Source organism: Phyllobates terribilis, unplaced genomic scaffold, assembly GCF_046119375.1.
Source record: "Phyllobates terribilis strain yellow unplaced genomic scaffold, ASM4611937v1 Scaffold_1__5_contigs__length_1240528914, whole genome shotgun sequence".
Classification (NCBI taxonomy): Eukaryota; Metazoa; Chordata; class Amphibia; order Anura; family Dendrobatidae; genus Phyllobates; species Phyllobates terribilis.
In genome coordinates, this window is record NW_027362761.1 from 235,126,436 (window position 1) to 235,139,603 (window position 13,168).

The 13,168-nt window shown below is 39.8% G+C and overlaps 1 protein-coding gene across 1 annotated transcript in view; it reads left to right on the plus strand.

Moving 5' to 3' along the window:
- The window catches only part of ZFHX2 (zinc finger homeobox 2), a 104,166-nt gene extending 92,957 nt beyond the window's left edge, over window positions 1–11,209 (plus strand). Inside the window, exon 10 of the mRNA XM_073671074.1 lies at window positions 9,580–11,209. Within this exon, the coding sequence (XP_073527175.1) occupies window positions 9,580–10,382 (803 nt within the window). The 3' untranslated portion in view covers window positions 10,383–11,209. The remainder of the gene's footprint in view (window positions 1–9,579) is intronic.
- The last annotated feature ends 1,959 nt before the right edge of the window (window positions 11,210–13,168 follow it).

Sequence of the window (13,168 nt, forward strand, 5' to 3'; positions counted from 1 at the left end):
ACACTGAAGGCATCAAAACTATGAATTAACACATGTGGAATTATATACTTAACAAAAAAGTGTGAAACAACTGAAAATATGTCTTATATTCTAGGTTCTTCAAAGTAGCCACCTTTTGCTTTGATGACTGCTTTGCACACTCTTGGCATTCTCTTGATGAGCTTCAAGTGGTAGTCACCGGAAATGGTTTTCACTTCACAGGTGTGCCCTGTCAGGTTTAATAAGTGGGATTTCTTGCCTTATAAATGGGGTTGGGACCATCAGTTGTGTTGTGCAGAAGTCTGGTGGATACACAGCTGATAGTCCTACTGAATAGACTGTTAGAATTTGTATTATGGCAAGAAAAAAGCAGCTAAGTAAAGAAAAACAAGTGGCCATCATTACTTTAAGAAATGAAGGTCAGTCAGTGTGAAAAATTGGGAAAACTTTGAAAGTGTCCCCAAGTGCAGTTGCAAAAAGCATCAAGCGCTACAAAGAAACTGGCTCACATGAGGACCGCCCCAGGAAAGGAAGACCAAGAGTCACCTCTGCTTCTGAGGATAAGTTTATCCGAGTCACCAGCCTCAGAAATCGCAGGTTAACAGCAGCTCAGATTAGAGACCAGGTCAATGCCACACAGAGTTCTAGCAGCAGACACATCTCTTCAACAACTGTTAAGAGGAGACTTTATGCAGCAGGCCTTCATGGTAAAATAGCTGCTAGGAAACCACTGCTAAGGACAGGCAACAAGCAGAAGAGACTTGTTTGGGCTAAAGAACAAATGGAATGGACATTAGACCAGTGGAAATCTGTGCTTTGGTCTGATAAGTCCAAATTTGAGATATTTGGTTCCAACCACCGTGTCTTTGTGCGACACAGAAAAGGTGAACGGATGGACTCTACATGCCTGGTTCCCACCGTGAAGCATGGAGGAGGAGGTGTGATGGTGTGGGGGTGCTTTGCTGGTGACACTGTTGGGGATTTATTCAAAATTTAAGGGATACTGAACCAGCATGGCTACCACAGCATCTTGCAGCGGCATGCTATTCCATCCGGTTTGCGTTTAGTTGGACCATCATTTATTTTTCAACAGGACAATGACCCCAAACACACCTCCAGGCTGTGTAAGGGCTATTTGACCAAGAAGGAGAGTGATGGGGTGCTACGCCAGATGACCTGGCCTCCACAGTCACCAGACCTGAACCCAATCGAGATGGCTTGGGGTGAGCTGGACCGCAGAGTGAACGCAAAAGGGCCAACAAGTGCTAAGCATCTCTGGGAACTCCTTCAAGATTGTTGGAAGACCATTTCCAGTGACTACCTCTTGAAGCTCGTCAAGAGAATGCCAAGAGTGTGCAAAGCAGTAATCAAAGCAAAAGGTGGCTACTTTGAAGAACCTAGAATATAAGACATATTTTCAGTTGTTTCACACTTTTTTGTTAAGTATATAATTCCACATGTGTTAATTCATAGTTTTGATGCCTTCAGTGTGAATGTACAATTTTCATAGTTATGAAAATACAGAAAAATCTATAAATGAGAAGATGTGTCCAAACTTTTGGTCTGTACTGTATATACAGCTCTGGGAAAAATTAAGAGACCACTGCAAAATTTTCATTTTCTCTGATTTTTCTCTTTATAGGTGTATTTTTGAGTAAAATGTACATTGTTGTTTTAGTCTATAAACTACTGACAACATGTCTCCGAAATTCGAAGCTAAAAATTTTGTATTTATTTGTAGCAAATGATAAAGCGTCCAAATACTAAAATAGAAACAGTGTTTTCAGACTTCAAATTACTCATGTTGTAACTCAGAAACAGTTCAGAAATCAATATTTGGTGGACTAACCATGATTTTTAATCACAGCTTTCATGCATCTTGCCATGCTTTCCACCAGTCTTTTCATGCTTTCCAATAGAAAACTGTTCAGTGGTCTCTTAATTTTTGCCACAGCTGTGTATATATATATATATATATGTATATATATATATACAGCACAGACCAAAAGTTTGGACACACCTTCTCATTTAAAGATTTTTCTGTATTTTCATGACTATGAAAATTGTACATTCACACTGAAGGCATCAAAACTATGAATTAACACATGTGGAATTATATACTTAACAAAAAAGTATGAAACAACTGAAAATATTTCTTATATTCTAGGTTCTTCAAAGTAGCCACCTTTTGTTTTGATGACTGCTTTGCACACTCTTGGCATTCTCTTGATGAGCTTCAAGAGGTAGTCTCCGGAAATGGTCTTCCAACAATCTTGAAGGAGTTCCCAGAGATGCTTAGCACTTGTTGGCCCTTTTGCCTTCACTCTGTGGTCCAGCTCACCCCAAACCATCTCGATTGGGTTCAGGTCTGGTGACTATGGAGGCCAGGTCATCTGGCGTAGCACCCCATCACTCCCCTTCCTGGTCAAATAGCCCTTACACAGCCTGGAGGTGTGTTTGGGGTCATTGTCCTGTTGAAAAATAAATGATGGTCCAACTAAACGCAAACCGGATGGAATAGCATGCCGCTGCAAGATGCTGTGGTAGCCATGCTGGTTCAGTATGCCTTCAATTTTGAATAAATACCCAACAGTGTCACCAGCAAAGCACCCCCACACCATCACACCTCCTCCTCCATGCTTCACGGTGGGAACCAGGCATGTAGAGTCCATCCGTTCACTTTTCTGCGTCGCACAAAGACACGGTGGTTGGAACCAAAGATGTCAAATTTGGACTCATCAGACCAAAGCACAGATTTCCACTGGTCTAATGTTCATTCCTTGTGCTCTTTAGCCCAAACAAGTCTCTTCTGCTTGTTGCCTGTCCTTAGCAGTGGTTTCCTAGCAGCTATTTTACCATGAAGGCCTGCTGCACAAAGTCTCCTCTTAACAGTTGTTGTAGAGATGTGTCTGCTGCTAGAACTCTGTGTGGCATTGACCTGGTCTCTAATCTGAGCTGCTGTTAACCTGCGATTTCTGAGGCAGGTGACTCGGATAAACTTATCCTCAGAAGCAGAGGTGACTCTTGGTCTTCCTTTCCTTCCTTCCTTTTCTTCATGTGAGCCAGTTTCTTTGTAGCGCTTGATGGTTTTTGCAACTGCACTTGGGGACACTTTCAAAGTTTGCCCAATTTTTCGCACTGACTGACCTTCATTTCTTAAAGTAATGATGGCCACTCATTTTTCTTTACTTAACTGCTTTTTTCTTGCCATAATACAAATTCTAACAGTCTATTCAGTAGGACTATCAGCTGTGTATCCACCTGACTTCTGCACAACACAACTGATGGTCCCAACCCGATTTATAAGGCAAGAAATCCCACTTATTAAACCTGACAGGGCACACCTGTGAAGTGAAAACCATTTCCGGTGACTACCTTTTGAAGCTCATCAAGAGAATGCCAAGAGTGTGCAAAGCAGTCATCAAAGCAAAATGTGGCTACTTTGAAGAACCTAGAATATAAGACATATTTTCAGTTGTTTCACACTTTTTTGTTAAGTATATAATTCCACATGTGTTAATTCATAGTTTTGATGCCTTCAGTGTGAGTGTACAATTTCATAGTCATGAAAATACAGAAAAATCTTTAAATGAGAAGGTGTGTCCAAACTTTTGGTCTGTACTGTATATATATATATATATATATATATATATATATATATATATATATACACACACACACACAACGGTATCAAGTTTTTTAAATTACTACTTTTTACATCCCTTTGGAGACTTGAACTTGTGATCATCTGATCGCTTATACTATATACAGCAATACCACAAATTGTGTATAGTGAAAATGACAGTTCCTATGACGTCTAGCCACAGACTGGATGTCACAGAAGTGATCACATGATAAGCATGGGGGTGATCAGCCGACCTTCGGCTGTCATAGCAGCCCATCGGTTCTCTGTGGTAACTATGCAGGTTAATTGCAGCGAATGGTGTGCGTGCCAATAATCTCTGTTAAAATATAGTCGACATCTGCCCAGTGTGCAGCGGGCTCTGCCTTTGAATACAACATCGAGTGTTAAGAGGTTAAAAAGGACCTGTCACTTGCTCAAAGAACAGTTCAACAAAAAATCCCTGAGCTCCCCAATTCTGCCATTCTTTTCCTTTTTTGCACTGCATCACTCCATTGCAGAGATATTCACGTGTTGCTTTTGGAGCGCAGATGTGACAACGCCCTTCCAGAGCATTACCACCATAAGGCTGAGGTTAGATGAGCGTATGAAAAATTAACCGATTTACATCTAGAAAAAAACACGGACGATTTGTCGCTATGTTGTCATCAGTGTTCTATCTGTATGTCATCCATGTGTCCATATTGAGTAGAATATCAGTTTGTGCCATTTTATCTATGAACCAATCTATCAACAGTAGACCTTACATGAATAGGTAAATAGATACAGAAACTGGAGATGCATAGGCTAGCAGTTTTATTCTGAAAATGTGTACACTAATTGGTGTATGTTTTATACTGCCTGAGCCCAAAATAAAAATATATACCCCTACAGAAATACTGGGAAAAAATTGCAACTGGGTATTTGTCAGGGAGAACACCGAAGAGATCACACCACTGCCACCATTTTGTCAAAGAGAAAACTGGAGAGATCACGCAGATACCACCGCTACCACCAATTTGTCAGGGAACCAACAGGAGAAATCACACCGATCTCCCAGCTGGTACTAATTTGTCAAGGAACAGCACTCCGCTGCCTCCAGTTGTCAGGACAGTCAAGCAATTGACTGACGAGTGATGGACGAGGCCAGGGCTTTTTTCAGTACTAGGCCAGTTATTGGGGAACGCACAGTGAGCATATAGTATATACTCATCTGATTCCAATGCATGGAATATATATAAATATATATATACCCCAGTACGGTCACTGCAAAACTCCACAATAACAAAAGGAACTAGCTGCGACCACCAACCGTTTATACAGGCCGGTTTGGACACCCTTTACAGATAGCTTATTGCTTCAGCGGTGCGGTTTATAGAGCAAAAGGAGCAGAGCTATTTCATTTTATATATTTAATCCAAAAAGTAGGCAGTGTTTATAAAAAATATTCAAAGATGATACAAAATGGGAACAAAACAATACAGTATATACAATCACATACAATAAAAAGGATAAGCAGAAGAAATGTACTAAACCTGATGTTGCAGGGTTGGCTCTGACTTTTGAAAGGGAACTCTAATTTTTGGAAATGGACAGAACTACAGTAAAACTGTATTTACCAGGACTGACAAAGATTATAGTTCGGTATTTGCTTTTATTAACACAAATCACGCCCAGATACCTCCCCTCCGGTGACTCATAACAGGGCTGGTCAGGGATGTGGCTAGTTCTTTTTTTAGAAAATTATGGGACCCCCAACGGAGGTCCCAGGCAGGAGATATTACTATCATATTTCCTATCACAATTTTATCTATCCATATAAAGGAAACATGCCAAACATAATTGTCATCCCTCTGCCCGATAGTAATTTGTAAGTGTTACCGTAAACGTCCTATGACGTAAGACAATGCGTTACGAGCGCCACTTTGTCATGACTCCGAAAATGTAACTTTAATAACTGTAGAACCCTAGGTATTCATAAAAAAAAACAATATTCATAACTTGAATGGAACAAAGGAGCTCACATCAATCTATATGCAGCTCTGTGCAGTTAAGGAGGCAAGGGCCATAAATCTGTCACCTTCCGCATTCTTAGGCACGCGGAGGGGGGAGATGAAATTTGTGTCTGTGATCTATCAGATGACCAACTTTATATACCTGTTTGCAGGAGGGTTAGGTAGGGGGTCTCAGCCGCAGTTAAGGGTCATCTGAAGGTCATGGAGCCAGTCTTTGTTCCATTCAATCCACACTTCAATGTTAATATGAGAACTCCATAGATTTTACAATTATATCTATATCAGTATTGATATAAAAATATACTTTATTGATACAGATAAATAAGGATTAAAAATGTGTCAAACAGCAATATGGCAACATCACCAAAGTGAAAAACCACAGTACAAAGATGAATTACATAAAACCACACTTGTGTCTATTCAATTATTTAAGTGGATCCAAAATAAAGATGGGTACATGGTTATGTATAGGATGGAGATCATCAAACCAGCCACAGGAAAAAGTAAGAGTAATATTGAAAAGACTGTATCAAATAACACAATAATGTGATCCAGAAACGTAGAAATAGTGAGCTAGGAATACATCATATCATATAAAAAGTGCCAAATGCACACAACAATATGTTACCTTACTAACGCCTCCATCCGTACCCATAAACAAGTGGTTGCTCCGGGATGGCTCTAACTCTGATGCGTGTTTCTGTTGAATCTTCGTCAGGGGGTGAATGTAAATTATAGTAGTAATGGAGTTAATAATGGATGCTATATTTATCTCTAAATATGCCCATACACTCTCAGCACGGTGGCTCTGTGCAACCTTGCAGCGCTGGGGTCCTGGGTTCAAATCCCACCAAGGACAACATCTGCAAGGAGTTTGTATGCTCTCCCCGTGTTTGCGTGGGTCTCCCCCGGGTTCTCCAGTTTTCTCCCACACTCCAAAGACATACTGATAGGGAATATAGATTGTGAGCCCCAATGGGGACAGTGCCCATAATGTCTGTAAATTGTCTGAATTGTAAAGCGCTGCAGAATATGTTGGCGCTATATAAATAAAAAGATTATTATTAATACATGTCAGCCAACAGCTTTTCCTCCTGTCTATATCCACAGGCATGCTCAATATAGCCAAAAGTGCATGTGCGCCCTCTTTGGAGAACAAAGAATTTCGCATGTGGAAATTCAACATGCCCAAAGTTTTTCTGCTAACATCTAATACACATAACATGATCACCTGGTTTCACTAAAATCAGAGGGTTTAATATGGTCTCTTCAGAGAGATTTTCCCAGAAATTATAAGTTATCCATTGTCGGTAAGATAAAGGGTAACCTGCCAGTCGTTGGAGATCCAACTGCTGTCCCAAAAACATCATTCTGTAGAGCCCCATCTTGAATGAAGCTGAGGTGCTTCCGTTCTATTTATTGTCATTGGTACTGCTGAATTGTGTTGTAGTTGGCTTTCTCTGGATAAAGGAGGTTGAGCATGCAAACCTCTACGCCATTCAATAAAGTCTGCAGATCCCTGTTCTCATGGCTATTGAACCCTGTTCTCGGAATTGCTATGGATTTCAGTGGTCGAAGTACCAGCGATCAGCAAGTTATCCCCTATCTTATTGATAGGGAATTATTTGCAATTTTGTTAAAACCCCTTTAAGATACCTATAAGTAATACTATTGAAAACAATGAACCTCATTGAGAATGCCAAGATATTTGCAAGAACAATTGATTAAAGGTCAGGTTTGACCATGGACTTGGCCACTTTTGGGGACAATGTTTTCCTACATATATACACACTTAAATACACGTATTTTGAACTTAAAATCACTTTTACAATTGGGTTACATTACAAATTTTGCACAATTTGGCTTTTACAGGCTCTTTGTTTCCCTGCACATGCAACTTTAATGTAGTTTGTGGCCATAAGTCAGCCGACAGGAGCTCAAGAAAATATAGATAAAAAAGAGTTACAAACTTTTCTGTTACTGTCAGAACAAGATCACTGATGGATTCTCAGGTAAAGAGGTTGGCCCCCTTCTCTTGTTAGTGCAGTTTCCTACCACACTGACCACCTCTTCTGACCATACAATGGCCGCTAGTGGAGGAACATGTGACCAGACCGGTCCATCAGCCTCCTCCAATAGAAAAGCAGCTTTCCCATGTGAGGTGTTTTACAATTGGAGGAGACTGATGGACCGGTCTGGTCACATGTTCCTCCACTAGCGGCCATTGTATGCACAGAAGACCTCGTCAGTGTGTGAGGAAACTGCACTAACAAGAGAAGGGGGCCGACCTCATTACCTGAGAATCTGTTAGTGAGATCCTAACAAGAAAGTTTGTAACTTTTTTTTATCTGTCTTTTTATCTGATTTTTAATCCAAAATACGTAAATTTCCGTAAAAACAAATTGTCTCCAAAGGCAACCAACCCCTTTAAGAATGCAACAGAATTACCTAAACATTCAAATTAACCTTTATAAACCAACCTGAACTATTGAACTTTTTATGAATTGTTTTCCATTGTCACTCACAACATGTTTCATCTCTTAATAAATGCAGGCTGATCTCAGATATTACGCCAGGACACATATCAGCACCAACTAAGTAAGGTGAAAAACTCTCTTCTTTGTGGTGATCTGACCCCCAATATCATGGGGGATTAATAAACATAATGCATGCCTCTTTTCAGGATCCAAACCTTTCCACTACTAACACAAACCAGCTTTACTATTAGCAATATATGAAAGCTATACTCAGACTTTTCCTTATGTCTATTGAATCCTGCTCACAATGCAGAATATGTCAACTCGCTGGTAGTTTACAGTCGTCATTAACATCAGCGGCGTGTCACCTCATGTCAGTGCTATTTTCAGCACCAAGGATACAACAAAGAACTTGGTGAAGAACCAAGACATTTTTCTAGTAATCAATATACAATTCTAACAGAAATGACTTTAATATATGACATTAGTACTTATGTTATATGCACACCATAAAAGCATTTCCATCCAACATGTAATTCCACATGGATTCCATTATCAACCATAAAGCAAAGACGCTGCAACATTAACAAGAAATCATAGATTTTATCACCTGGCATCCTTACGGGGCGAGTTTAGAGAGCATGGTTATGATTACGGCTTAGTGTTCAGACACCTATTGCCAAACTAAACAAAACATTGACATTCTGATGATCAGAACAGCAGAGGGATTTCTTTAAATAATTGGTAATATTGAATAATTATATTATTTGCATAGTTGCCAATTCTTTTTCCACGGGCAATTTATGTTTTGTCAATTGAAATGTTCCAGGTTTTTTTTTCTGAATTTAGACATATTTTTAATCAACCATCTTAAATGCCTAGGATAATCTAAATTGGTATTCCAAGTTCACACAATCAAATCTATTCATTTAACAATTAATTATATTCTATTTCAGTATATAATAAGAAGGCTTTAGTTGCTTGAAGCAGATTATCATTTTAATACAATACAAACTAAAGGTCCAAAAATAATAAATTGTTCATTAATATGAGATATGAGAATAATATAGCAAGACCAAGCTTGATGGACTTGTTCGTATATGGTCAGCTACCACTACGGGTTTTACCAGCTTTGCTTGCGTGTGTATTGTAGACATTTGCGAATGTGGAGTCTTGATTTGGAACCGCTATTCCACTAATGTATAAAAGAAAGGTGATTCCTTTTGACATTAAAAATGCCTTGGCAAAAGATGTAGGTTTAAGGATTATGCTGGAGAACTACATGCTCTCATATTAGTTCACAAAGTCGTTATTACACATGTAATGAGTGTTTTTGCAAGATCGATACTAATTAAAGGAAATCTCCATCTTTATATAACTTTATTACATTTGCCACCATTACTATTTATCTTCCTCTTTTTAAGATAATTATTATTTATGCCAGTATGACTCATTCCACTAATTATGGTTTTCTCTCTTATCTTAGGCCCTCCTCCGAGCCTCATCGGGATGACTTCTACTGTACCCCCTGCTCTACTTCCCCGTGTAGCACCATCTGCCCCCACTTCTTCGCACACTACCATTGATACCACTAAAGACTCTTTACAGGCTGCAATGACCCCTGAGACCCTTGGTCCCTCACCTTTAAAGGCTGCTTCTCTCATGGGAGCTCCCTTTATGCCTTTTTCACTTGCTCCAGCTGCCACTCCCTTGTTCACCCCCCAGATACAAGGCCCATATTTTCAACAACTATATGGATTAAAGAAACGTCTATTTCCAATTAACCCAGTGATTCCCCACACTCTCCTAGGGCTGCTCCCAGCACCCCTTAAATTGGCTCCTGAGGCAACATCATCCCGTAAGCCAGAGCCTTCACAGACGAAAGCTTCAAGTGCAATCAGTGGGGGTCAGGAACCTACACTGGGCGAGGAAGAAAGTGTGGAGCGAGATGATGACTTAGAAGATGAAGATATTCCAATGGTGGATGTAGCAATTAGGTACCAGTGCCAACGCTGCAAGACCTCTTATGATGAAGAGGGAGAAGTTGAAGCTCATCAACGTGCAGGCTGTTACACTGGCCCTCCACCGCATCCTCCACCTCTTAGAGTGAGGGTCTGTACCTATCACTGCCTCTCCTGCCAAGTACTACTGCAGGGTCCCGCAGCTCGAAGCCAACATCTGAGGTCACAGCAGCACCGTGCACAAAGTGCATGCAGTGATGGAGCATCCTCTGCAATACCTCAACTCAGGCCAAAGAGTGCTGCTACCTCTGTGCTCATGGCTTTATAGAGACACTCTATTGCTGTCTCATACTTCAGCTTTGAGGTTGTCTCTCTATTTTATTTCACTTCTTGTGTATGTTTCATTTAGCTCCTAGAGTGTTCGTGTGACTTCCCTTTTTGTGATTGTCTCCCTACTTGTGTCTGTCTGTTACAAATTAAGCATTCCCTCACTCAAGAATGCTTCCTTGCCCTTTAACCTGCTGGAGGGACACTTCCCCTAATTTCTTGACTGTCTCCCCTGGCTTGTATGTGTGTCTCTCCAGCAGGTATGTATACACAAAGAAATACATCATAACACAGGCCAAAAAGAAAATGAAAAACCCTTAAACCTCTTCATAGAAATACTGAGAACCCAAAGCTTTTCTGGATTTTCTGAACCTGGTGCCAAAACAAGAGTGACCTCCCCCTGTCTATAAACTCTTTACCCAAATTCCCTGACTTAGGGAATGGGAATGAACAATAAACCAATGAACAGGGGGAGGGGAAAAAAACTAAATATAACCAAAAGTTCCAAGACTTATGGAACCAAACAAGAGGCGATGCCCGTCTCCTGTCACACATGCATGTACACATGTGTGTACATGGAGATTTTGGGAGTTTTATTTCAATATGGAATACCGCTCAACCAGTGACTTGAACTTTGTAATACTTAGGGGTGTTAACACCACTCCAAGAACTCTCGCTGTGATGCTTTAACCATTTGTGGAGGGGACAAGGGAAGGGCTTTATCTCTCTGGGGAGGGTTATGGGGGGAGGGACATTTTTCACTCCCTTGCTCCCCTGTATCGCTCTCCCCATACCTCACTCTTAATGTTTTAAGCTTGGGTATTTTTTGGGGGGAGGGAAGGATTGGGATACTAAACCACCAAACAAGGAAACACAAGTAAAATACTAAATACAAAAATAGTTACAACCTTTTAAATCCAAAGTTACATAAAAATGAAGAAAATATTTACACCAAAAAAAAAAAAATGGATGGAAAGATTGGCATCTGAAATGGACGATGATTTGTTTTATGGGTTCCAGAAAATGCTGTGTCGCCACATTTAGTTCATCACTCAGAGAAGCATGGCATCTACATAGGTATACAGGCATGTGATTGGTATGAGCTCTTCTGTCATCTGAATAGTCTAGCTTGGATACTAACACATATTTTAAAACAAAATCTATAGATCTTTTCTCATATTTTCTACATTCCCTAATTTATCCCAAGTCTTCCATATCTAGTATAATTGTTTTAATCATTACTTTCCCTCTCTCTGAGCACATAACTAAAGCAACCTCTAGGCCTGCAGCTGTTGTGGACTTGTAGAGATGCCCATACACAGTCGGTATAAGTTGGCTGAACCTAACGATTTTACCGAGACTGGTCAACTATCTCATGTGTATGGAGGTGTCATGACTATTCCCCTATAGTAGATGTTTAGGGGAACAACTACTTTTCAACAGGCTTGTTTCTTGGTTGCTACCAGAGACAAGCCATTGCCAGAAAAGTCTGGCAGCTGCCTCTTCCTTTTTATGCTTGGCATGTGTATGGGGGAGTCCAAAGAAGGAACTAACAGCCAAACAAGTTTTTACCTAGCAGCATCTAAGTTGTATGGATACCTTACGGATTTGCAAGAAAAGGAACATTTACCTTGGCCACTTTCATTGTACATTAAAATGCATGTAGCCTACTGATCTTAAAAATCAGCATGGACATTATATAATGGTTTTCAAGTTAACAGCATACTCACTTCTCCATAAGATACAGATATGCAATAAGAAAACATATAGAAACTTTTTTTTTAATATATATTGCTGCCATAAACATACATTTTGAAGCTTTTGCCCTTGTGCCATTCGTCCCTTCCACAATACCAAACCTCTAGGTGCGCCACAGCTGTAGAACCATAGGATGCTTTCAATTCTGCAATCTCATTGGTTATTTTAACCAATCTTTATTAAAAAATTTGCATCTATCAGATATCATACACGTCCTTTACATTTCCTGCTAGCCACCCTATTCGCCTTTTCATATGCCCTTTGCACCATCATTTTTTTCTCTTGCCAATGGCTTCTCTAGTTATACGATCCCCCTTCCTCTCATAGGAATTAAAGAAGCCCTAAAGCACTGTGCTCCCTCTCAGCACATTGGTTTACAACTACTTGTACATATTACAAATAACTAGAATTTCTTTTATATATGGTCATTCATAAATCTCTCCAATTCATTCAGTTGTCCTCAGTGGCCTAAGAACAGCCAAAGACCAATTGTGGTATCCACCAATAATAGAGAAATTCATTTACAACATGTAGCAATCATAGGTAAAAATGAAAAAAAAAAATCCCAATTTATACCCATGTTATGGATATTGAAAAACAAGTCACGTTATCCCATAATCACAGGGTTGCTATCAACCTAAACAAAGCACAGGACACGAGAGGATCTCTGACAATGCGCAAAGCCTGCAGTAGACTGCTCGAGGAACGTTCTTAGCTGCTCGTCGTTTGCAGATTTTTCAGTGCAATTCTCAAGTCCCTACGTCATGTAAATGCATAAATATCTTTTAAAAATTAAACCATCAAATACTGATACATTAGGAAGCCAACCAGTTCAACGATGTCATTACTATTTATTATTGCAGACTGAACATATTAAACTTTAAAACCGCATAATATGATGAAAGTACTGGATTTCCAAAGGTTTCTTTGAATTGATTGATGTTTGGCTGATGTGATATTGAGCAAATGCTGTTTGCTGTACACTGCCACATTATGAAATATTTTGATGGAATGATGGCTTTAAAAATG